The sequence below is a fragment of the Cupressus sempervirens genome, chromosome 3, assembly GCF_028749045.1.
Source record: "Cupressus sempervirens isolate cs-2001-9-10 chromosome 3, ASM2874904v1, whole genome shotgun sequence".
NCBI classification, from domain to species: Eukaryota; Viridiplantae; Streptophyta; class Pinopsida; order Cupressales; family Cupressaceae; genus Cupressus; species Cupressus sempervirens.
Window position 1 is genome coordinate 682598129 of NC_143120.1, and position 24681 is coordinate 682622809.

At 36.7% G+C, this 24681-nt stretch overlaps 1 protein-coding gene across 4 annotated transcripts in view; it reads right to left on the reverse strand.

The window, feature by feature from the left end:
• Positions 1 to 24681, reverse strand: part of LOC149568569 (Transcription factor TFIIE, alpha subunit) — a 103702-nt gene that overhangs the window by 62342 nt on the left and 16679 nt on the right. For 2 of the 4 annotated variants that reach the window (XM_089821461.1, XM_089821462.1), the window contains exons 6-9: positions 12568 to 12651; positions 12055 to 12183; positions 11373 to 11482; positions 11000 to 11183 (exon numbers count right to left, since the gene is read on the reverse strand). In XM_089821461.1, coding sequence (XP_089677587.1) covers positions 11000 to 11183; positions 11373 to 11482; positions 12055 to 12183; positions 12568 to 12651 — 507 coding nt within the window. The remainder of the gene's footprint in view (positions 1 to 10999; positions 11184 to 11372; positions 11483 to 12054; positions 12184 to 12567; positions 12652 to 24681) is intronic. The other 2 variants (XM_089821463.1, XM_089821464.1) reach the window with 1 other exon arrangement.

Genomic DNA, 24681 nt, shown 5'->3' on the forward strand with positions numbered 1-24681 from the left:
TAGATTAACTGTAACAATGATCAACTGACTATCTTTCGTTCAAGCAATGTAAATGCTTAACATGAAAAGAAGGAAAACAAACAATTAATATCCAGCGAGTCTTTAGTTGGTTGTGCAAACCTCGGCTTTCAAGAAGAGAGAAGCATTAACTTAGGCTTAACCTCCGACCATACTTATCCCCACACAATCTATTGAATTAGAAAGGCCCTCCCTATCCCAAGATCAGGTTTGGGATACTTTTAGTCCAGCCACTTGAGCATTACGATGTTTAGAATGTTCGCACAGTTATGAATGGACATGTCTAAATAACTGGCACCATTGACATCAAGTGATCATAGATGGCAAACATGCCTTAAAATGACTTTGGCCAAGGTTTTCTGATTGGTTCAATGACCCAATCACCATCGCTCGACTTGACAACAGGGGAACAATAAAATGGACGGGCATGAGCTATTAAATGAAATTATTTAAGATTTATTGTATGGTATCTAACTTTTATTTTTATGTCAATGCAGATTCCATCTCACCTCTTCACATTTTCCATAGCTATACAACCGGTGAGTCCTAGGTGCTCAGATCTCCGAGCAATCGGCTATGTCTGTTGATTCATGAACATTATATATTTCCAACTTATCACAATCTGTGATTTGAAAAATGTGCTCAAGACTTGCAGAAAATATCATTTGATTCTAATTCCAGTGGCATAAATAAATCATGATTTCATAACATGGTTTTTTGGCTTTTATTTGCCATAAACATACTAACTTAGAGAAGGTCAATCCTATGATGTTAAGTAAAATGATTTGCATCATGCTGTAAACTGTAGCTTACTACCATATAATTAGAATGCAGTAACAACTGCTAAAGAAAACATATTGCAATACTTAGGTTTTGGTTTACCACACAACCTGATATAATATGGAAGGAAAGATGATGTCTTGTTGGATGCTTAATCAATCTGCCTCACTCTTTGCAAGAAAGGTCTTGAACACAAATACCAATATGAAGATTGCTCACGATTTAAAACAGAGCATCAGTATAAACTAAGAAATCGTGGAAGGAACAATGCAATGGTTACTAATGATAACAGCAGAGATATCGGGGCTAAGATAAACGTGGTCAGAATTTTGGAAGAAGATGGGTGATAAACATGGGAATCGGGTGCTTGAAAATGAATGTCTTCCGCCTCTCTCGACTTCATACAATAAAGAGATAATAAGTCTCTTTGACTTCCAAGAAGCCATAACCTAAAAGAAATATCTTGGCTCTTGGACAACAAATAACTGTGCCAAGTGTTCAATCCGTTTAAAGCAAGAAAAAGAATTAAAAGATGGAAGAAGATTTGAAGGTTATAAATCGAAAATAATTATGGTTTATATCTATCAACATGCATGTAGATATATTTGTGAGGTGGCATCATTTTATTATAAAGAAAATAATATTATGGTGTCACTTTATTTTATATCTATGTGTACGTACATAGGTATTTATTATAGTATGATGAAAGATCAATCAAAACCTTTGAGGTACACATTATATTTTAATTAAGTTAATTTACATTTTAAATTGTTTGTTTAATAGCTCATGCGGGTCCTTCAATTGTATCCTAAAGTTCAAGTCGCTAGGTCCTTACCAAGGCAATTTAAGGTCATACCTGTCAACCTGATGATTGGACTAAGCTAGTATCCCATTCCGTTGATCCTATTTAGCAATGCTTCCCCCCTTCATCTTCTCTTGCAATCACCCGTGCAATACTTTCACGATATTAACAAGTTCCATAATAATTTTCATATGAACATTTAGAAGAATTTAATTATTAACCATAATTCCAAAATCAAGCAACTAATAAACATCAGATGACAAATAATGGATAACGACCATCTTCATTAACAATTAATACAACCGATATAAATAACTACCTACTTCACATATTATGAAAGAAAAATCCATTCATTCTAACGGCTATCAATAAATTTAAAATTAAGTCAAAATTTGGGATGTAACAATCACGGGATAACTCTCAAATACTTAGTTGAGAAAATTTGAGACTTCAAGAGGAGAGGTTTTTTGCTGCTTTGTGGATTTCAAAAAAACCTTTGACACAATACCACGTGACAAACTTTGGAAAAGAATGGAAGAGCTGGAAATCCCTATGGCGCTAAGGGCAGCTGTGTATAGACTTTATGAACAGGTCACAGCCAAAATCAGAACTACGGATGGGTTATCGGAATGTTTTAGCAGCAATATAGGGGTCAAAAAAGATTGCCCACTATATCCAACCTTGTTCGGGCTCTACATGACAAATTAAAAGCATGGTTGAAGAGAGACAATAGGAAGGGAATTTAGTTGGCTGGATATGTGATAAAATTATTACTATATGCGGATAACCTTATTATTATTGCCAAGACAGCGGATGGGCTGCGAGAACACTTGAATGCGTTAGAAAGCTTTTGTCAGGAGGTGGGGATGGAAGTCAACACCAGCAAAACCAAAGTTATGATCTTCTCGCAAAGGAGAAACAAGAGAATCCTGGACACTTTTCTCTTTGAGGGTAACCCTCTTGAGATTGTGAGCGAATACAAGTAATTGGAAATTGACTTTTAGAACAAACTCAGTTGGGAAACGTGCAGATCTAAAAGGATTCAAGGGGGCTGGAAGGCACTATATTTATTACAGAATAAGTGTAGGAATGCTGAATTATAGGAATGGAAGAAAAGAAAATGTTTTTTGGGATGCTTGTCACCCCTATAGTTCTTTATGGGTATGAAATTTGGGGCAGCAGCTTGTCGAATCAGAAATGGAGACAAGTTGAAAGGATATAAAAACACATTATTACTAGCAGCCTGAGAATGAAAACCACAGCGCCTTATGAGATATTATTAGCTAAAATCGGTGTCTTTCCCCTAGAAACGGATGCAATGGTCCGGCTGATATGTTACTTAAAGAAAACCCAAGGAATGGGAAACCACCGTTGGCCAGAGCTAATCACGGAGGAAAGACTCACAAGGACAAAAAGAACATGGATGAAAGAAAACAACAAACGGATGCAAAAGGGGGAGATCAACATCCATAGCTGTCCGGATAACACTAAAGAAATCAAGAAGTTTGTCCGTGAGAGATTTCGTAACATCATGTGGACAAGGCACATGGGGAGAAAAATGTTCCACCATGTTAAAGAATTTAAACCCAATACTTGTCATGGGGAAAAAGCATATTTACGCGCGAACATCAAGTGTAAGGCCAAAATGCTCATAGCCCAGCTTAAGGCTAGCTCTCACCATTTGATATGCGAGACGGAGAGATGGAGAGTGCCAAAAAAGGAGTTGGAAGTTAGGATCTGCTTATTATGTGACATGGGAGCCATTGAAACGGAACATCACTTTGTCGTGGAATGCCTGGCGTACAATGACATCAGGTCTAGGTATTCAGAGATATTAGAAAACAGCAAGTTAAGCCACCTCTTCAAGGAAAAACAATTGTACAAGATTGCAAACTTGATCATCAACATGCACCAAAGAAGAGAAGAGTTAGTCAAAGAGTTACAGCTAGATTAGGTTGTAGTTAGCAGGTGGGTCTGTTAGGCTGCTTTGGCCTCGTGGACATTATTAAAATCCTTCATATCATATCATATCATCTCTTGTGAGAGTTATTCAGAAAGCTTCAGCTTTCATCCAGTGTGAGGACATCAACTCACGTGTCATTAGTTAGTGGAGGCAAACCCATTGTCTGCAAAGATGTCACATTAGGTGTCTCGCATGTGCTTACAAGTTATTTCCTCGTATTCTAATTTGACAGTAAAACTATGTTTAAGATTGGACCTTTGAATGCAAGTTATTATATTGTTGTTGTATAATGCAATAACATACTTTAAGGTATTTTATGAGGATCTATTAATTTATATTGTTGGTTTTATAATGCACCGTCATATGTTTATTTTCTGAGAATTACCTTGAGGTAAAAAGCGAGTAAATATCTATTGGGGATATTTCAGTGATATAAAAGCTGGTTTTTCTTGCCAGCCTGAGAAGTTTCATGAGTAGCAATTTGCAGTTCTGAAGTTTTAATCAGATTTGGAGCAAATTTACAAAATAGTACAAAAGTTCAATCTATATTCATAAACTTTGGGAAAGAATTTTGGTTTTGAAATTCAAATTAGCTAGTGAAAAAACAAATGGTTAGGGACCATTGATCTTTTTTTCCAACCCGGTTCTAAGTTTGTAGGGGCGATGGCAAAAGTTTGAGGAAGAAAAAAAAATTGATGTCGTTAAAGTTCAATATAAGTTGAGAAAATAGTCTTGTTATTTTTATTTTTTCTGGAAAGCATGCTAGGGCAAAAATACTGAAAATATGTGATGCCTTTGAAGCAAATCGCTATCCCTTCCCTGAAGAATTCAGTAAACAAAGCAAATATTATGTGGGGACCGCCGGGTATAAAAGCAACGCATTGTATTTTGGGGGGCTATTGAAATGTTTTGAAACTTTAGCCAACATTATTCCTCACAATTAAAATTGCGCGTCATTTTTGTCCAAGGAAGACTCTTATTACTTCTTCGAGGCCCGTTTATCATCTTTGTGACTATAGTTCTCGTTCTAATATATGAGCATAGGACTATATGCCATAAAAATCATTCTTGGCAAAATACGAGAATAGCGAAGGAAGATTTGAGAAACTCTAGCATTTTGTCTCAAATACTAAGATTTTGAATGAATTGTAAGGATTGGAAATCGTCCACCAATAGCAAGTCGATACCGAAGAATTCAAACGAGAGAAAGGAAACATTATGTGGTAGGAAGTTCCGCATGATTATCGAGTCTACCAAGCATCGATGATTTGATACGTTTTCCTTGAAGACTGTTGCCCAAATCACAAGCTCTATAGCAATTATTTCGAAACAAGGGATCACTTCCGGGATACTACAGTGGTTATATTTGTTAAGCAATGGTAAGGAGCAAGATTCGATCAGGAAATTATCATTACTCCAAGCTGGTTGTGCCAAGAATGGACAGTGATGACTAATTAAAGGCAAGGCTCTACGTGGATGTTTCACAGAGCATATTCTCCTATGTGTGTAGAAAATGCTTATCAAGCATTCTGCATTTGCAAGCACTAGAGATCATTATATGTTGAAACAAAGCCAAGTGGAACGAACTAGAGGATCATCTTGCGTACGTTACAGGGAAAGGAGAAAACCAACAAGCATGAATGATTTAATATATAGGTGTCGTGGAAGGTAATGGCTCTCACACCTGGACATCATGCCAAGCAATAGTCGACTCAACCTAGGCAATTACGAGTGTAGGAGATAAAGATTGTATTGAGGTAGTAAACGCTCAGCAATATAGTTATTAGTGTTTACATTTTTCAAGCGAATTCTCTAACCTGGCTTTGATGGGTTCAAGTTTCAAATAGTTTAAGCACCAACTGTTGAGTATCATACTCCAGCTAGAAACAACGGACCACTTGGCGAATCTCATCATTAATGTCTAGAGTCTCTGTCAGAACCATTGGCAATTACTAGTGTTGAGTGAAAAGAACTTTTACATGGAGAAGGGTTGTGAGCACATTTTTTTGAGCACCTGATTTTGTCAAAAGAAAAAGTGTCATAGAATTGCGAGAACAATATTTTCACTATTGTCGCTTTGGAAAGCCAGTTGCTTACAGATGACATAGCACCATCGATGATATGAATTGAACAACTTGGATTAATCATGGGTTGAATTACAATGTCAGTGGATCTAGAGATTGTCAACCGCTTATGATACAGATTCTATCAATACCTTTGTGGGTGTCATCAGTTCTTGTAACTGTCGTCTCTTGCCATTCTGTAGGAACCTTTTCATTGGTAATGACAGTTCTATGAAGGTGTGACATTTTATTCATGGGATTTCATTATTCTTGTATGATTGGAGGTATAGGTGTATATATGGTTGTGCAGGAAGTTTGTCAATTCTTATTACCGGAAAATATATTTTTTGGCTGTAATAAGTGTTGTAGATTTTTGTTATTGTATTATACGATCTGTGAACAAAAGTATTAGGTGAAGTAGATGTAACAATCTTGGAGCCTACGTGGAGCATCACAACATTTGTTTATTTCACCAAGTGTGAACTTTGGATGATACTATTCAATTAGAATCACACAAGTCTAGCGCATGCATAAAATATTATTTCGAATGATCCGAGCATGATTTATTTATTGTATTTAATCAGTTCATTATTGTAAAAAGAGAAATAATGGCCACAACAACAATGGCTACGGTGGTAGGAGCGGTGACGCTTTTGTATCACTCTTTGAATGCAGGTCATCTATAGCTCAAGACAAGATTTCGTAGGAGAATGAGTATTGAGGATTATCTTTTGAGCCAATTGGAGAAAAAAAAACTCTAGGCAACAACAGTTCATAAATGGAGTGTTGAGGGTTTACTTGAGATTGAATTTTTCACAATCTGCTACAACTCAAACTCTATTACAGCAGATCAGACTCTTAAGCCAAAAATCATAATATCAATTGCTAGCGGGCCAGTATAACATTTTGGGATAAAATTGAAGCAAAAAGTATTAAACGGTAGGGTTATTAGAATAATTAGCACATGAAATACTGGAACAGGAGTAAGTGTAATTTACCGTAGTTAGAATTTCCAGTGAACAGGGGTTAATAATGATGCAACCATTTCTGAAAGAAACTAGAAACAAAACAATGGAAGATTTGAAAAACAATTTCTTTTCAAATGAATTTAATAATACTTTCAATGGCTCTCAGCTAAGAAACTTACAGAAAGAAAAACAATTGGGTCAACTATATGTACTTGGGTTGCAATTAGAACAAATGGAATCTTCAAATGACGTTCTCTCCAAATTGGAAGAGATGGAAACTTATTTGACCAAAGTAGAGCAGGCACATTGTAGACTCTTAAATTGGGCTATACAACCTTCAATGGTGATCTTGGTCCAGCCCAATTTTATGGAGCATCCAGATAAATGGATTAACCTTTTCGTTGATTCTTGTCTCAATGAGATTATACGAATATCATCTCCTACAATAGCCTATAGTGATGTGGTGTTGAAGAAAGTTTTGCAGTTGATAGTGAAGAACTTGAAGGATTTACCAGTTAAAGGAATCCCTGTGAGGTAGGAACAAATTTGCTCGACATGTGAGGACACTAGTACACCCAATCCTGTTTGTGGAAATCATAATAACAAAGAGGAGGCACAAGAAATACAAACCAGCGCAGGGAAAAATGTAGATAAGATGATTTCAATTGTGGATAAGGAACATACAAGTTTCTACATTGATGATTGGGAGGTTAGTTTTGACAAACATGTTGATGAGGCCGGTTGTACTCGAAGTAATAGTATGTTGGAGTCTTTGTGTGATGAACCATATGTTTGTTATACACATGATATAAATCTAGAGGAACAATCCAAGATGACACTACAAGACGATGAGTCGCTTCAACATGACAATAATGAGATGCATGTCTTAAAGAACCAGCTGAAGGTTAGTGAAGACATGATTGTGGCATCTTTGATACGTTATGACAACACTCACAGGATGGTGGGAGGATCTCCATAGGAAGGCTCAAAAGGGAGTGAAAGGAGATCTGTTTGTTGCTGATTTGCAGGTAGTCAAAACAGCCCTTGAATCTATGAAATCAGATTATTTATGTTTGTTTTTCGATAGAGATTATATTCTTAAGGTTGCTGGAATATATGTTGATCAGTTGAATAAAGGAAGGAATGAGATTATGGAGCTCAATAGGGAGCTTAAGTAAGCTCATGAGACATTGGATGATACTCGGATTTCTCTTGAGGAAGCAGAAAAACAGGTTAGGATCACAAGTTATTTTCGTGTGCATGAGGGTAAAGAGAGGCAAGAGTTTTTCCAAGAAGTAATTGATGAATTTAATAGCATCTAGCAAACTTATGACTTGGATAGTTGTCCCAAAAGACTAAGTACCAAAATTTCAGATCGCATTCAGTTTGTAGACAAACCCATGTTTGAAGTAGATGTTGATTGGCCTTCCGATAATCCCCATTTTGAGATAAATGTGGGAACTCTTTTTTATTGTCATGAAGATAATGATCTTGACTTAAGAATATTGGATCTAGATACAATTCCTAGTGGTGGATCTTGGTCACGGGATTGGTGTGGTGAATTGACTACAGTCGCTCATCCTTTGATCAGTCCAAATATGGTTCCTGATTTCAACCCATATAGGAGTTGGATGGATTTCATACATCAGCCATTGAATAGATCTTGGTGGAGTATTGATGAGAGTTATGTTTCAATCATAGGGAATGGTTTTTCAGCTTCATTCTTACTCATAGTACCTATGTACTTAGGAGTTCTCCAGATTGATGACGACAATATGGAATTTGATGTGCCCATGGTTGTTTTCAGCTTTTGAGCAACTTGTTTCTTACATCAACTACTTAGATTAGGTCGTCACCATCTACTAGGTTATACATGGCTCCTTGACACATTTCTACCTCATCATATCAATTGGTCATGACAACAAGGTTTGGGATCCAAGTGTTGACCACATGTATCTATGTTATTTTGAGGGTTTTGTCGTAGTTCTACACAATTTGAGACTGGATGCAATGATAATCAAAGTTGTACGGCCTACATATGCAGCGATACTTCATAGTTTAACATGGGATCCAGGGATCTAGTTAATGGAAAGGTTGCATTTTGACACCTTCCTTTGCAATGTGGCAAGATTTGTTTTTAGATTGGGCTACAGAGCTACCTGCAGATTCATATAGGATCTTGGTATTGATTGCTTGAGGGCAAGCAATCTCAAGGAGGAAAGATTTCTAATGTCTCCTTTTTGGGGACATTAGGAAATTTAAAGACATATTCATATAATATTAAAATTGACTATGAGAGCGTGAATTAAAATTATAAAAGGTTAATTTAATATTATAAAGTGGACTAAAGGTGACAAGGAGGGATAAGAGGAAAGGACAAAATGGTAGTCGAAGAGTCACAACTTTGAGGATTAAAGGGGAGAGACTCATTCATTCGGAGTATGCTTGGTTTATGATTCATATTTTAGTTTCTCTCTTGTGAGAGTTATTCGGAAAGCTTCAGCTTTCATCCAACATAAGGACATCAACTCTCGTGCCATTTGACAATGGACACGAACCCATTGTTCGTGGAGACGTCACATTAGGTATCTCACATGTGCTTACAAGTTCTTTCCTAGTATTTCAATCTGACTGTAAAACTGTGTTTAAGATTGGACCTTTGAATGCAAGTTATTGTATTGCTGTTGTATAATGCAATAACATACTTTAAGGTATTTTATGAGGATCTACTGGTTTATATTGTTGGTTTTATAATGCACCGTCATATGTTTATGTTCTGAGAATTACCTTGAGGTAAAAATTGGGTAAATATCTATTAGGGATATTTCAGATTTCTGTATTATTGAAGAGCCGAATTAAATGAGCATATAACTATGGTTGTTCATTTTCTTCTCATTTATGGCATCTGCTGGTTCTATCAGCTCATGTTGGATGGAATCACATTTGTCTATAAAGGGCCAAGGTGGTCTGTTTTAGGGCATTCAGCTTCTTGCTTCAGACAAAACTAGTCACAGTGCAGAAATGGACACTCTAATTCAGTTGGCAAACACTCACAAACAAAATAGCATACCTTGATCAAATTACTGACCAACGTCTAAACGTGGTCTTCCTGCCTTCCAAACAATCTTGTGCTGGAGGCGATCAAATTGGTGTTGGGAGAGAAATGTACGGTTATCAGTATAATCTCAAGCACAAACATTTCATCCCAGTTAGTGGCTTTCCTTTTGATTTGGGATAGCCCAAGGGTCAGGTGCTGCAGCTGGCCTATATGTTTGTTTAAACTGATTTTCTTGGGGAAGCTCATGCTTGCAGTTGCCCATTTATATGTGGGAATCAACACTTTGGCAGATACCCCATGTTTTCTCAATCATGGAGCTCCTGTGGCCAGGCATTCTTTTCTGGGTGATTTCAAGGCAGTTACTATTCTCCAGCATTGAAGCAGAGAAACAAATGGTCACTCATTCTAAAAGAAAACTACAGATAGTGGCTTTCCTTTTGATTTGGGATAGCCCAAGGGTCGGGTGCTGTGGCTGGCCTATATGTTTGTTTAAACTGATTTTCTTGGGCAAGCTCATGCTTGCAGTTGCCCATTTATATGTGGGAATCAACACTTTGGCAGATATCCCATGTTTTCTCAATCATGGAGCTCCTGTGGCCAGGCATTCTTTTCTGGGTGATTTCAAGGCAATTACTATTCTCCAGCATTGAAGCGGAGAAACAAATGGTCACTCATTCTAAAAGAAAACTACAGATATTGGACTGACTACAGGCACTGAATGGATGACCACCTTCATGCACAAGGTCGTGAAGGAGCAATAACCTGTGAAACCATCTAGTGAGCAGGCTTCTGAAGAAGAAGATTAATTATCCCCTCTAATAAGCTCTGGTTCTATTTTGTCATGGTCTTGGATGTTATCAGTTGACTAGTTTGCATAGTATAGGTTTATGTCAGAAAAAAATTGTTCTATTTCAGCTTTGTCGAGCTTTTTTGCTCATCAAATGAGCTTTTATTTTGATATGGTCTACCTTAGCACTGTATAGTCTTTCTGCTTGACTCAAGAGCCTTTGTTTAGGGAATGGCTTATCAGTCATTATAACTATCAGCATGTACAAATCCTTTTATTTTTTATATAAATATACTGTGCATCAATCAAAATTAATAATTCAGAAAAACATTTGAAAAAACAAGCTATATTCTCCATATGCAATATATTATGAATATGGACAAGTACTCATTTACCATTCACATCAGCTGACAATGTCTTTCCTCATAAAGAAGATAATGCTAAAAATTAGCTGAAGATAATCTATTTAAAAATGGAAGGAAAGAGATCTATTACTCCAATCTTGCCAAGATTCTTTGTAAGGAAAAAGTTAAACAAACTACAGGAATAAAAGCACCAACCTCCATTTTTTCAAGTAGTTCTCTCAACTTCTCACGTCGTCGACGCCTACCATTGTCTTCTCCATCTCCCTTTTCTTCTGCAGCCAACTTGTCACTCTCGGCAATAAGTTCAGAATTGCAGTTTTCACAATGAAAACCATCCGAACTCATACTAACCAGTTGAAGTGCATCCAAGGCTGAATACCTAAAAACATCAGAAGGGAAAATACAAAATAACATGGAAAATTTAGCCAGAAACCTTAAAATTACTTAATATAATTATATACATTGGGCCACATTATAATTTCCTGGAACGGCATTCAATGAAAATACAGAGTTGTCAAACCACCCTTGTTAACCACTTTACATGTCATGCACCTGACAAACCACCCACCTTCGATGACAATTAGGACAGACATATTCCTGAAGTGTATTCCTGTCCTCTAGCTCATCTTTCAATCGTTTCTTCATCCTGTGTATTCTGTACCTTACAACATCATATATCTGAAGGCAAAACCATTAGTTATTTCTTCCAGATAAATTAGCTTAAGTTGTCAAAATGTATTAAAGAAAAATATAACTTTATCAGATTATGGGTCCTCAGATTACTTTGTCAACATGTGGAGATGAAAGTTAAGAGAATACAGGCAATCGAAGTCTAACAAACAACAGAAGATAAGAAAAGAGGACAACTTCCACATCCAGTACCAAGAATTAAATAGTATTCAAGAAAAAGATTGAGGTTGCTAAAATACTCCCAAAGAAAGTGAAAACACATCAATATACAGAAAATGAGACGGTAAGCAGTGAATGGAAACCTACCAATAATGAAAGAAATGATACATAATTCGCAAAAACAGGATGCTAAGAGCTTTTAATTTTTGTTTATCCTGTAAACTTGTTATTTCAAATCCCTAAAATAAGATGCCCAGTCAAAAATGCTTAACTTGACAAGAATAAATTGTTTATCCTGGTAAATTGCACTTTCAAATCCCTAATAAAATGCATAGATAAACTTATTTCAGATTATTATCATTATGTAATAGTTTGAAATAATATTTTAGGCAGGCATTCACCTGTGCATAATCCAGACAACAGTAAGAATGGGTATGAAGCTTCATCTTTTCTTCCCCTTCTTTTCCATTTTGTTGACCATCTGCTGTAGCCGCTACAGCAGCATTAAAAACTTTTGCTCCCTTTGCAGTCTGAAATATTATAAACATCAAATATAACTACCTCAAACAGATATACAAACTTCAAGGAGAAAAGTAAAAAGAACATGTTTTGAACTCCCCAATGCATGTCACACTTATATATCAATCATGGATATACAGTTCAATCATGAAGCTTTGTATTAGAAGTAAGACTAAAGAAAATAATAAATGGCTGAACAGAATACACTCATCACTAAACAATTAGATTGAAACAATTCTGGGCAGAAGGAATACAAATAAAAAGCCGTGTAATGCATCGCATTATTGAAAGTACTACATTTTAGTGTTTACAGCTTTACATATATGAAATGCTTGCACTTATGTTTGCAACTTTAAATCATAGATGAAATGCCATACTATATGTGAAATGCTTACACTTATGTTTACAACATTACATCCAAGATGAAAAAACCTCCAAAATACTCGAAAATACTCCCCCACAAGTACTTGCAAGAATTGCTGCAACCACTTGCCAACAAAATATTCAAACGAATTATTCCATATATAAGTCAGCTGAATTTTTTTTAAAACACCAAAAACTTTTTCAAAAAAATAACATGAATTGCAGGAAACTCACCGAAACTTTCATTTTAAGAAAAGCTTGGCAGGTGTTTAAAGCAGAAGTGGCAATTCTCATTTTAGTCAGTTCATGAATGAACTCTTTAGGCAATAGCTAGGTTTTCCCAGCCAGTCTGAACAGATTTAGGGCATGATTTAAGCATTTTCTAGAAGCTACATGTACAACAGTGACTATAGCCTCCCACTGTCATTTTTCACATGCATCTTAACCCGTCCCAGTTCAAGCTTCTAAGTTCCACCTTTCACCTTTTGCTTTCAGGGTTTACGGTTCATGCGTGTACATTTCTGAATTTCTTAAAAATTTGATGACTGCCACAGCCTATTAGTGACAACTTTTTAGCTAGGGTATTAAACTTTCAATTCTTTTCTATTTGTCTTTTGCTAGGCTTTATTTCAAATTTTTATTCCCATAAATATGTGGAATCTGCATCTAGGAGACTTAGCAAGCCTAAGGACGCTTGCTAGAAACATGTTAAAGAAGGTATAAAACAAGGAATGGTTATCTTAAACCACTATACTAAGGATATGAGAGAAAGATAAATCATTTAAAATACTACTTTGCATGAATTCAATGCCATGATGTAAAGCTATGTACACAAGCATGTTGAGGGGTTCATAATGAGGCAAGAACTTTGCTTGAAGCATATGAACAAAAGAATGCAAAGAAAAAGAGGATGGTAAATGCAATGGAGGCCCCATCCTCATTTATAAATTCTATGGAGCCAAAAGCTCAGGGACAGTATAGCAGCTCAAGGGCCTTCGAGGCCAAGTCTCTTACAGTGGCCTTGGAGTCTAGGAGAGGCTTCTCAATTACCATGTGAGCATCTAGCACTTAGTCAATTTGCTTGAGTGGGATAAAAATTAGGAGTCGAGAGTCTGAACTAGAATCTAAATTCTCATCTTAGGGAGATAGTAAAGAGAGGTTCAAGCTAGAGTAAGGCAACATAAAATGCCATGTCTAGATCAAGACAAGGGAAGGAAGACTTTAGAGCCTAAGCAATTTTTTATTTGATATTTGTCTTGCAATTCATGAGTAAGCCTGACTTCAAAGATGATGAGTTTGTAATCAACAAAGTGAACAAGTATGGAGAACAAATATGAAATACATGGATTGAAAGTATGCCATAAAGATCAAGGTTAGAATGAACAAATCTGAGCATGAAGTGGAAAAGGAGAATTACAACATTCAGATCTGAGAAAAACACCATAGAAAATCAGAAAATGGGGCGATGAAGAAGGGAATTTTATGAATAACCAAAAGGAAAAGTTGGATTTATCAAAGATATGAGACCAACACTTCAGTTTTCTTTAAAAACTTGGAAAATTTCCAACACACAGTCAGAATCCAACCATGAGCTGGAAATTGAATTCCAGCTCTAGGTCGGAATCTGACCATGAGTTGGAATTCAATTTCCAACTACTCACCAATGCCCACCCTAGTTTGGAGGCCTGCCAAGGTGTTAGATGATGAAGTTGGTCTTAAAACCAATCAGACAACTAGTGTGAGTGGAGAAGAAGGTGAATTAACCAAGTTTTTTGGATGATAATCAGATTTCAAAATGAAACGAAAATCAGACTAGGTGAAATTACCCATCAGCAATCAGCGGATATTACATTCAAAATATGCGAATTGGAGACCAAAAATGAAGGCCAAAATCATTAATTCCAAGCGGGCGCCCGAGTGAACAAACTTGGTAGTCTAAGTGCTTGAATTTGAGGATTTCCAACTCATGTTCCGAATCCAACCATGAACTGGAAATTGGATTCCAGCTCTAGGTCCTAAACAGACCATGAGTTGGAGTGCAATTTCCAACTGACACCCAAATCCCGCCCAACCATTGAGGTCAAACAATCTGACCTAGGGGGTAGAATATGTAATGTCCCCTTTTTCTGGGACATTATATTTCTATGTGCTGGCTCACTTCGCCTAGGTTTCAAGGGTGGAAAGATTCTTTATAGGGTTCAATTTGAGGTTTGGCCTAGGCATTTCCAATTTCAGACCCATCGGAGCAATTTTAGTAGGTTGTCTGAATACTTACTATTTTTAGTAAGTAAACAGAGCACAGTATTTTCAGTTACCTTAGTGTTGGTTTGGAAGTGTCTCGCCGAAAGCTTTCCAACGAGCTATTGCATGTGATTATCTAAGTTCATTTGGTCAGTTATTTTAATGCCTGATGATTATATGGTTTCCTAACTAAGTGACTATTAAAGTCATTTAATTTGTCACTTTATTTTAAAAAGTCACTATGTTCACTTAAGTGACTAAAGGACCAAAAAAAGTACTTTATCCCACATTGCTTAAAAGAGCGTGCATCACATTGGGCCAAGTGATAAAGGTACAACAAGCTCCACATGAGAGGATATATGAAGATTATAATATTCAAGCAAATATTAATCTGGGAGCTGGAAACGGTTGCTGGTTGTTTTTTTTAGGACGCAAACCCTTGAAGAAGCATTTGAAGGTTGGACGAAAACCTAGCCTTCTTACAAGTTTCATCTACATTGCCAATCTGACTATCATTTCTGATTATAAGATTGGTTTACTTGGATTATTGCATGTTATTATATCGCTGTTGTATAATACAGTAACGCATTTGTGGTTATTTGTTGTAATTCCTGGTTTATATAAGTATTTCTAAATATTGGAGGAAATCAACGAACTTTTATGAATTTTCTTGTGTTGTAATCTGTTGGTTATAAATCTATTAAGTTTTGGAAATTGTATCAAGTGTTGGTTTTCTGTTCGGTTTTATATCTGCACTTATATCACGGGTTTTTGGGAAAATATCCAATAGGGGATATTACAGTGGTATCAGAGCTGGTGTATTCTGCCAGCCTCTAGGGTTATCAATTTACAAGTTATGCAGTTTGAAGAAATCCTCAACCTTTCAGTCACAATATTTTACAGATAAATTTTGCGGATTCCATGAGAGGGATTCTAAAAATTATATACATAAGAATCGTCGAAATTCTGGAAGCTTGATAAATTATTTACAAACATCTTTATAGGAAGGACATAGTTCAGCAAAATGAAACTACAGATGTCCATCAGGAGATTGAAATTATAAATCAGTTCATAATAGAAAAGGCAAGAGTTTGAAGATTGTGGTGTTCACATGAATCAGTGAGTTCTGTTTTGTTTACTAACGTGAGCAGATTGGGCAATAAATCGGCAAGTCTGAAAAAAGTACAGTGGAACAAGTTTGTGGAGGTAAGGAGGTCTGTGTTATTTGATTATTTTTCCAAACTGTGGTTTCTTTTGGCAAAATCGAACTTCCTCTTTACTATTTCATTGAAGAACTAATCTAGGCATGATACCAAAGAGGGGATTCAAAGGAAGTCTCTAGTATCAGTATTTCTTATTGGTCATTATTCTGGAAGCCACCATACCGTAGCTCTAACAAGACGGTTTGATATTGTTGGACGCATTGAAGACTATATACAAGCGGAAATACTAGATTTGTGGACATTTTCATTCACAGGCGGTTGGAAATGATAATCGTGGTTAAGATGTGAATAACGTGGAGTTCTGAAACGACAGCAGGATTATTATTTCTGGGCGTCAACAGTAGACCAGGCTATGCTCGAGTTGATTGTTCACAACCTGTGCCATATACTTGCGCTAGAGGGAGGAGCTAGTTACTTTATTCCGCCAACAGCTAACTAATCTGAATTTACATTCTATCCACGAGATTTCCAGGAGGTCGGGTGTGCATCTTCCGCGGGTTTAAATCCATAGCAGGGATACAAACATTCAAACCTAGCACGATTAAAGGCAGTTCCATCACGATTTGTTCAAGAGTTCGTGGAAGCTCTGAGATAGGTTGGGAACGTGAAGTGGCTTGTGACATTGCTTATTCAGCTATAGGGAGCAGTCCACGTTGTGGATTCCACACGACAGTCACCTTGAACGTAGATCGAGTTTGGAAATCGTGTGGAGAAGACAGTTTACCATGGGAGGAGTATAGTTACAGCAAAATGACCTTCCAAGCTACCATTCACAGTTAAAGGCAGTCGGGTCGGGATTGGATATCTATTCTCCTAGTTGCGAGTGACTACCAAATTCTTTCAGCCCCGAACTCTTCTTCCAACTCGAAGACAAGGGCAATATGGGTCGAGTCCTCTCAGTGGTGATAACCCTACACCTACACCGGCAAGAATATACGACGGGCTATAATTTGGATAAGTTTTTAGACTCTTACGGCTTGACTCCAACATATGTCCAACAGTTCCGACAGTATCCACTTCGGTCGCGGCTTGATACATGCACAGTGGTGTACATTTTCACTCCACGTTGGGGTTCCACCATTCACGTGTTAGGAAGGAATACAAGAGTTAGCGACAACTGATACTATCAATCTTGGGCCATGGCAAAATTACAGAGACCAGGTTTTAGCGCAAAAATTTCCATTAACCACATCCGGTAGGGTGAAGATATTCTGAGTTTGAATTCTCAGTGTGCTCTATTTGCAATTGCAACAAGGGAATATTATCGTTGGATTACAAATTATGATAAGAACCGTGGAATTGATTGTTGGCAAAGATATATTTGGTGAAATTTTTAGGGAATCGTAAAAACATATAATGTTGGGTGCTTAATGCTCATTGCAATATGCTTCTTGTCATTGGCATAATTATTTTGAAAGAATCTGGCTTTGGAGTGAGACTAAAAGTGCGTCCCAAATTTGGGATTATTCAAAAATGGTGAACTGTTAACATTCCTTTCATTTTCAAGAGAACAGCTGATTCAGTTTCATAAGGTTGTCTTCTCCTCATTAACATCAAGGTGTCAGTTGAGGTGAGAGTGTGGACAGAAAATGGAGGGTACAAAAGAGGATCTCAATCTTTAAGCTGCAATAGATACATTGCATGACTTATCAATTGAATGTGGTCTTTCATTGTAGCACTTCCAATAATTGCTGCTATAAAAAGGTCAGATTTTATATTGCACTCAAACAAATGAATTCTATTTTTCCATATGCATTCTTGCACGTACTACATGATTGTCCTTCATGTAATCTGCAATCTCCATGAAATGTGAACCCTCTACAAGGAAACAAACTTCTTACAAGCAATACACCTTCCTATATGCAATCAGTGCAAAACATGTTCTACAAATCAGTACAAAACGAAAGTGTTTGACATGATGCCTAAACAATAACTCTTCGAGAAGTAGATAACAAAAGTGCAAAGAATCTGGAGTAGAACAGTGGTGGCGCTTTCTGTGTTATTATATTTTTCTTATTTGGGTATTGCTAGTTGATTTGGTCAACTTTTGAACCTATATTCAAGAACAATTTGTATGTTGACAATTAGAGTAAACAGAACTTGGACGGATGGGAGTTACTGCAAAGACATCTTAGCAGTCCAAACAGCAACATACATTATCACTGCACAAACTGAAACATCATAGCAGCAAGCTTGCAAACTGCTTAACAAAATTGCAAATGGGGAAATTATATGGCTACAAAAAGGTCAAGAAAGACATTGTTAAATCGCAACAGCAGTTAGGCCAAAATTTTCAATCTGATATGAGGACTGAAATAATGAACATATATGATGAGCACAACAAATTCCCTCCACCGATTCAAAAAGAATTACCCTTCATGGCATATGTGGACTTTCCGCTAGAGTTGGAAAACAAGACAGATATGATAAGAAACAAATATTATGAATTGGCTCGAGATCTCCTTGCACAAGACAGTTACAAAAATTTGCATAAGGAAGACATTAATTAGCTTGATAGTAGTACTAGAAAAGAAGAGCAATCTTTGCATGATGATATGCAAAACAATAATAATAGCACAAGTATACTACTAGAAAATTGAGAGACAAAAGTATCTTATGGAGCTGTTTACACTAGTCCTAATAAGCATGTTGATGGCAAAGGTAGTAGAGTTGACCAAACCGCCAACGTTGGCAACTCCAGCATCTTTTTTGGTGACATGGAAATTAACTTGGACGAATTTTATGATGATACCAGGCTAGAAATTATATCAAATTTTGAAAAGCAAATGGACAACGATGCTGGCAGAACAGATGATCTAGCACACGTTGAGTTAGAGGATATCTCTAAAAATGTTGTTTCCCAAGGTGCTGAAAAATCAGAAAATTCTATGGAGAGCAGCCCACTTGTGTTTGAAGGAAATGGTCAAAAACCATTTTCGCTTCTTGACTTATTGGATATGCTTTTGGTCAAAGAGGACAAGATCGTCCAAGTGTTGACAAGAATGGATGATTCTTCCAAATTAGTTGAAGATCTCATGTGGAAGGTTGTGATAGAGGAGAAGCATGGGAATGTAAGTGGTGTCACAAGTACTTTTTTATATACTATTTTTGAAACTTTGAAAATGATAAAATATGAGTACTTGCAACTATTAATGGATAGAGATCTAGCAATAAAATTTGGAAGAGATAAGGAGGATGAGGTAGATGAGCTATGCCTTCAATTAAGCTTAACACATTTTTCCATCCACAAAGCTGAAAATCAAACGAGTGGAGCAGCCACTTATGAAGAAGATGACAGTGGTTCAAAAGGCACAAGAAATCAAGCAATTCATTGAAGGAATTCATAAAGTGGGTAGATGTGAAGGCAAGCAATGTGATTCAATCACGTATTTCCCGTTTGAGACTATCTATGGTGAGACAAATTCTATGGATCAACAAGTTGATAAGTCTGAAAAATCTCATTTTTATGACAGCAGTTGTGCATCTTCACATGAGCACATGGTCAGTGATACAACAAGTGAGGATAATTCAGGAATTTCAATTAATGGTGAACCATCCTCTTGTGAAGATTTAAACATAAGCAAGAATACTTATGGTGGGGTAGGAAGTTCAGATTTATCCTTCGCATGCACTGAGGGATTTTTCAGCTTACCCTGAGTTTTATGACCTAGTTCTTATAAGATGGTCACGGGTTATTTGTTGATTGGTGATTTTACTTGTTGGTATATTCTAGCTATTAGTGGTTTGCCTCTGTATGATGGTAGTATATTCGCTGATTCTATTTGGCTTTCAGGGGTCAATGAGTTAATTACAGCTAAGTGGGGAGAGCATACATTATCCTACGTACCACATGAGGTGTCTACATTTATTACTCAGCAATATACTGGAGACAGTGTTAGCATTCATGATGTTAGTGATTCACCAACCACTCTTTCCTTTACCCAGGATCATGTTGATTGAGTGATCGGGGATCCAAGTGCAAATAATATCTTACATCTAGTGGTTTATGCTGTGTTGTTACACAGTCACAGGGTTAAGATCCGTGTTTCAGTCTGTTGACATATCAGAGGTCCAGAGATCAGGATTACTTCGTTTTCACCTAGGTGATATAGTGATTGAGTTAGATTGGCTGGATCTATCATTATCATCGATACAGATATTGCAGGAGTGGTACAGTGGTACAGTGGTGTAGATATTACTGGTGTTGGTTAGAGGTATCTCAGATAGCGCGCGAGGTCTTACTTGGGATCCAAGGGGAGCATCCTTATGTATTGACTTTCATCGGGAAGTTAGGAGGAGAGTTTGGATGTTATCATCTTGTGGTGGATATTGGCATATTGCCGAGCTCCCATTTTCACTTGACAGTAGAGACTCGTAGGGTCACTCATGGAGTGAGACATTCATTCTGAATGAGGGTATTAGTACACAGGGCAGCAGTAGATGGCAGTTGGAAACCCTTAATGGTGAGCCTTGGGATCCTGGCATTCAGTTATTTGGCACATTGATTCCTCCTGTACTGTTTCGCCATTCGGGATTTGGGATGATGCATGCCGAGTTACATCGACTAAGGAGTAGAATCTCCTTGTTAAGGCGAGTGTAGGATCCTGGCATTTGGTTTCTGCAGGTATGAGCGGATTGCTTGAGGGCAAGCAATCTTTGAGAAGGGGGGCTTTGTAATCTCCCCTTTTTCTGAGACATTATATTTCTGTGTGCTGGCTCGCTTCGCCTAGGTTTCAGGGGCGGAAAGATTCTTTGCAGGGTTCAGTTCAAGGTTTGGCCTAGGCATTTTCAATTTCAGACCCATCGAAGCAGTTTTGGCAAGTTGTCTGGATACTTACTATTTTTAGTAAGTAAATAGAGCACAGTTATTTTGGTACCTCAGTGTTGTTTTGGAAGTGTCTTGCTGAGAGCTTTCCAAAAAGCTATTGCATGTGATTATCTGAGTTCATTTGGTCAGTTATTTTAATGCCTGATGATTATATAGTTTCCTGACTAAGTGACTATTAAAGTCATTCAATTTGTCACTTTATTTTAAAAAGTTACTATGTTCACTTAAGTGACTAAAGGACCAAAAAAGGTGCTTTATCCCACATTGCTTAAAAGAGTGTGCTTCACATTGGGAAAAGTGATAAAGGTACAACAAGCTCCACATGAGAGGATATATGAAGATTATAATATTCAAGCAAATATTAATCTAGGAGCTGGAAACAGATGTTGGTTATTTCTTCTAGGACGCAAACCCTTGAAGAAGCATTTGAAGGTTGGACGAAAACCTAGCCTTCTTACAAGTTTCATCTACATTGCCAATTTGACTATCACTTCTGTTTATAAGATTGGTTTACTTGGATTATTGCACGTTATTGTATTGCTGTTGTATAATACAGTAACGCATTTGTGGTTATTTGTTGTAATTCCTGGTTTATTTAAGTATTTCTGAATATTGGAGGAAATAAACGAACCTTTCTGAATTTTCTTGTGTTGTAATCTGCTGATTATAAATCTATTAAGTTCTAGAAATTGTATCAAGTGTTGGTTTTCTATTCGGTTTTAATCTGCACTTTATATCACAGGTTTTTGGGAAAATATCCGGTAGGGGATATTACAGAACACTCTTTTCAAATCAATGAAGTTGCAACTCAAATGGAATTAAATTCAAAATCAGACTTAAAGAAACATCAAATTTGGACAAATTTAGAGCTTTGGACTCAATTTAGAAAAGTGTCAAATTGCAAATCCATTGACATTCGTTGCCATGAATTTAATACAAGTTCCTTCTTGTTTTGCTAGGAGAAATCGAGAACGGAGGGGCTAGCAAACAAGAAAGACTATGGCAAGATGCAAACAAAATTCAAAGGGCAAGGAGGTGGCAAAGAGGATTTTCATCCAAATTCAAGTTTGAGATACTAGGATAGAATTCAAGAGCAATATCAAGCTCAAGGGATCAAGACTTCAAGTACAGGTGAGTTTGAAATCATGGCAATGAGAAGATTTCTAGATAAAAGAAGATGGAGAAGATCTGTGAAGACAAAGCAAGTTGGAAATATGTCATCATAATTTATTGAAGGCTTGATAATGTTGAGTATCAAGCGACATTTTCTCATCCCCAAGGAATTAATCAAGTGCACAAGATAAGCATTGTGATATTGCTATCAGGATTTAACTGTGTAGTTTTTGGCTTTGACTTAAAAACTACACGGTTAAATCCTAATAGCAATATCACAATTTGACTTGCTATGGAAATTATCTCCTACTTATCAAGATAAGCATTGTTGAGGTGATGACCACTCATCTTCAACCAATTGAACATGCCCAAGTATATCTAACCAGGTCATGCCAAGTGTACACATGAGGTCCACCTAATATCTCTAGCAAACAAGTTTTCTAATTGCTCAATCAAAGCATTATAATTTTCCCATTGTCCCACAATGTGCTGCTTCATTGTTGTTGGTCAAGCATTCAATACTTGCAGCTAGTAGTTATCATAGGGCTTGGTTGGCCAAGTCTGAGTCCTTTAAAATCAACAATAGCCCTCCTTTATATTTGAACAACCATAAAAAGCAAGGCCTTATCATTTGCAAAGGAGGACACGTGGAGAGATTGTTGCTATACTATTGCCAAAATTGGTCATTACTTATATCATTTTTGTAATATTGCCTGGTTTCTACATTTCCTCACTTAGAATAGGATTTTCATTTATGTTGAATACAAGTAAAAGTAGATGAAGGGAAGATAATATTGTTACTAAATTTTGTTAATATTTTGAGCCAGAATTGCATAAAATAAAACGCAGAAAAGTACAGTAACATCAGAGATACCATGGGAAAAACCCTTTTACTCAAGGGAAAAGCCAGCCACACCAAAAGCTCTTTTTATTGAATAATCAATGGAACTGGATACAAAGCTCACAAGCTTTATCAGAAGAATCACTTCTTCATGGAGCCTCACCCAGATACTCAAGACAAAATGATCGTGCACAAATCATTCACAAAATGATATTTGTGATAAACATGGTTATAGTTGTGCTTCGCACTGATGAATATCAATCAGAATTCCCCTACAATCTCGCAATACAAGAAAACTGCAGAAGTCAAGTCATTGCCAAGAGAATGTCTTCAGGCAGTTCTGATGTTACACCACAGAACAGTCACCCGCAAGAAACACAGTATCTCTGAACAATGCAAATATCTTTCCCAGATGCTAAGAAGCAGAAAACTCAAGCATGACCCTGCAGAATATATAATTTTCACAAGACAATGAATCTTTGTTGAATTTAGTGACTCAACAGCTATGTCCACAGCAGTTACAAAATAACTCTTTAATAGGCATAAACCACGTACACATAGAATATATGATCAATTGGAATGCTGACAAAAATGTTACTCTTCAAAGCATAGGCCACAGGCCACATACACAGTAGTTAAAATGCCAGAAGAACCAAAGCAAATCATAAACGCAAGCCACATGGAATAGGAACGGACCACAATGCCATGTCATCCTAGACCCAAATAAAGAAGGAACACAATACAAGTAACAACTCACAGTAATCACATATTTGGTTTCCAGCTCTTTACACATTGATACCATAAAGCTGAACAGAGACTGATATTAAATGAAGCTGTTTCATCCCACACAAAAACGCGTAGCCTCAAAAATAAAGACCAAAGAATAGTGATAGCAGATACAAAAAAATCCAGCAGGCCAAAATTGCTCAAACTCACTCTTGGACTATTTTGCTATGTTGTATTTACTTCTAGTTTTATAGAAACTGTTTACTATGATGTATTTATTTCCAGTTTTCTAGAAGCTATTTATTGTGATGTATTTACTTCTAGTTTTATAGAAACTTACTACAATGATATATTTACTTCTAGTTTAATAAAAAACAATTTACTTATTTGTCTCTCGCTGTCAGCATTCAACACGAGAATGTGATTTTGTACCCACTTCGCATTTATATATATCTAAACTCTGCTTATTTCTTTTGTGTTCTCATTAATTAACTCATCGGATGCATCTTCTAATTGAATTTCACAAAAAAAAAAAATTAATCTTAATTTAGCTGTTTTTTTAGGTTCCTGAGCTTTTCCCCTTAGTTTTTTTAAAAACTGACCAAATTTTTCCTTAGTTTTTGGGGAGGCTTGGCAAGTTTTTGTCGAGTGAGAGTTTTCCATCTATGCTCTCATTTATATCTATAGATGCACACACAAAAAAAAAAAAGTTTCCCCAAGAGAACTAGAAAGCAACAATTTTATTTTAACAGCCCATGTCTTATAGAATTTACACGAAAACCATATGACTATTGAGCTCATTTATTATTTGCAAGGCAAATTAACATTGTGGGGTATTAATCAAAGCCCACGATTACATTCAAAAAATGGAGACCAAAGTGTGCAATCATAGCAAGAAAGAGGAAATTTCTGATGAAAACAGGGATGTCACAAAAATATTGAAGACTGCAGCCAGCCCCCCAGGGTCCCCTGACTGGAAATGTCCAAGGGAACATCCCCCACCTTCAGAAACATGCCAAGTGTGTACCATTTTCTTTTCCAGTAAATAAGGGACAGGACAACTCTGTCCTCATGCCCCATGGAACACCAATTAAATGGGAAAAATAAACTCATAAGAAATCAAGTAGGAAGTACGACAAAATTAATATGAAATAAAGCATGGTGAAAATCTTAT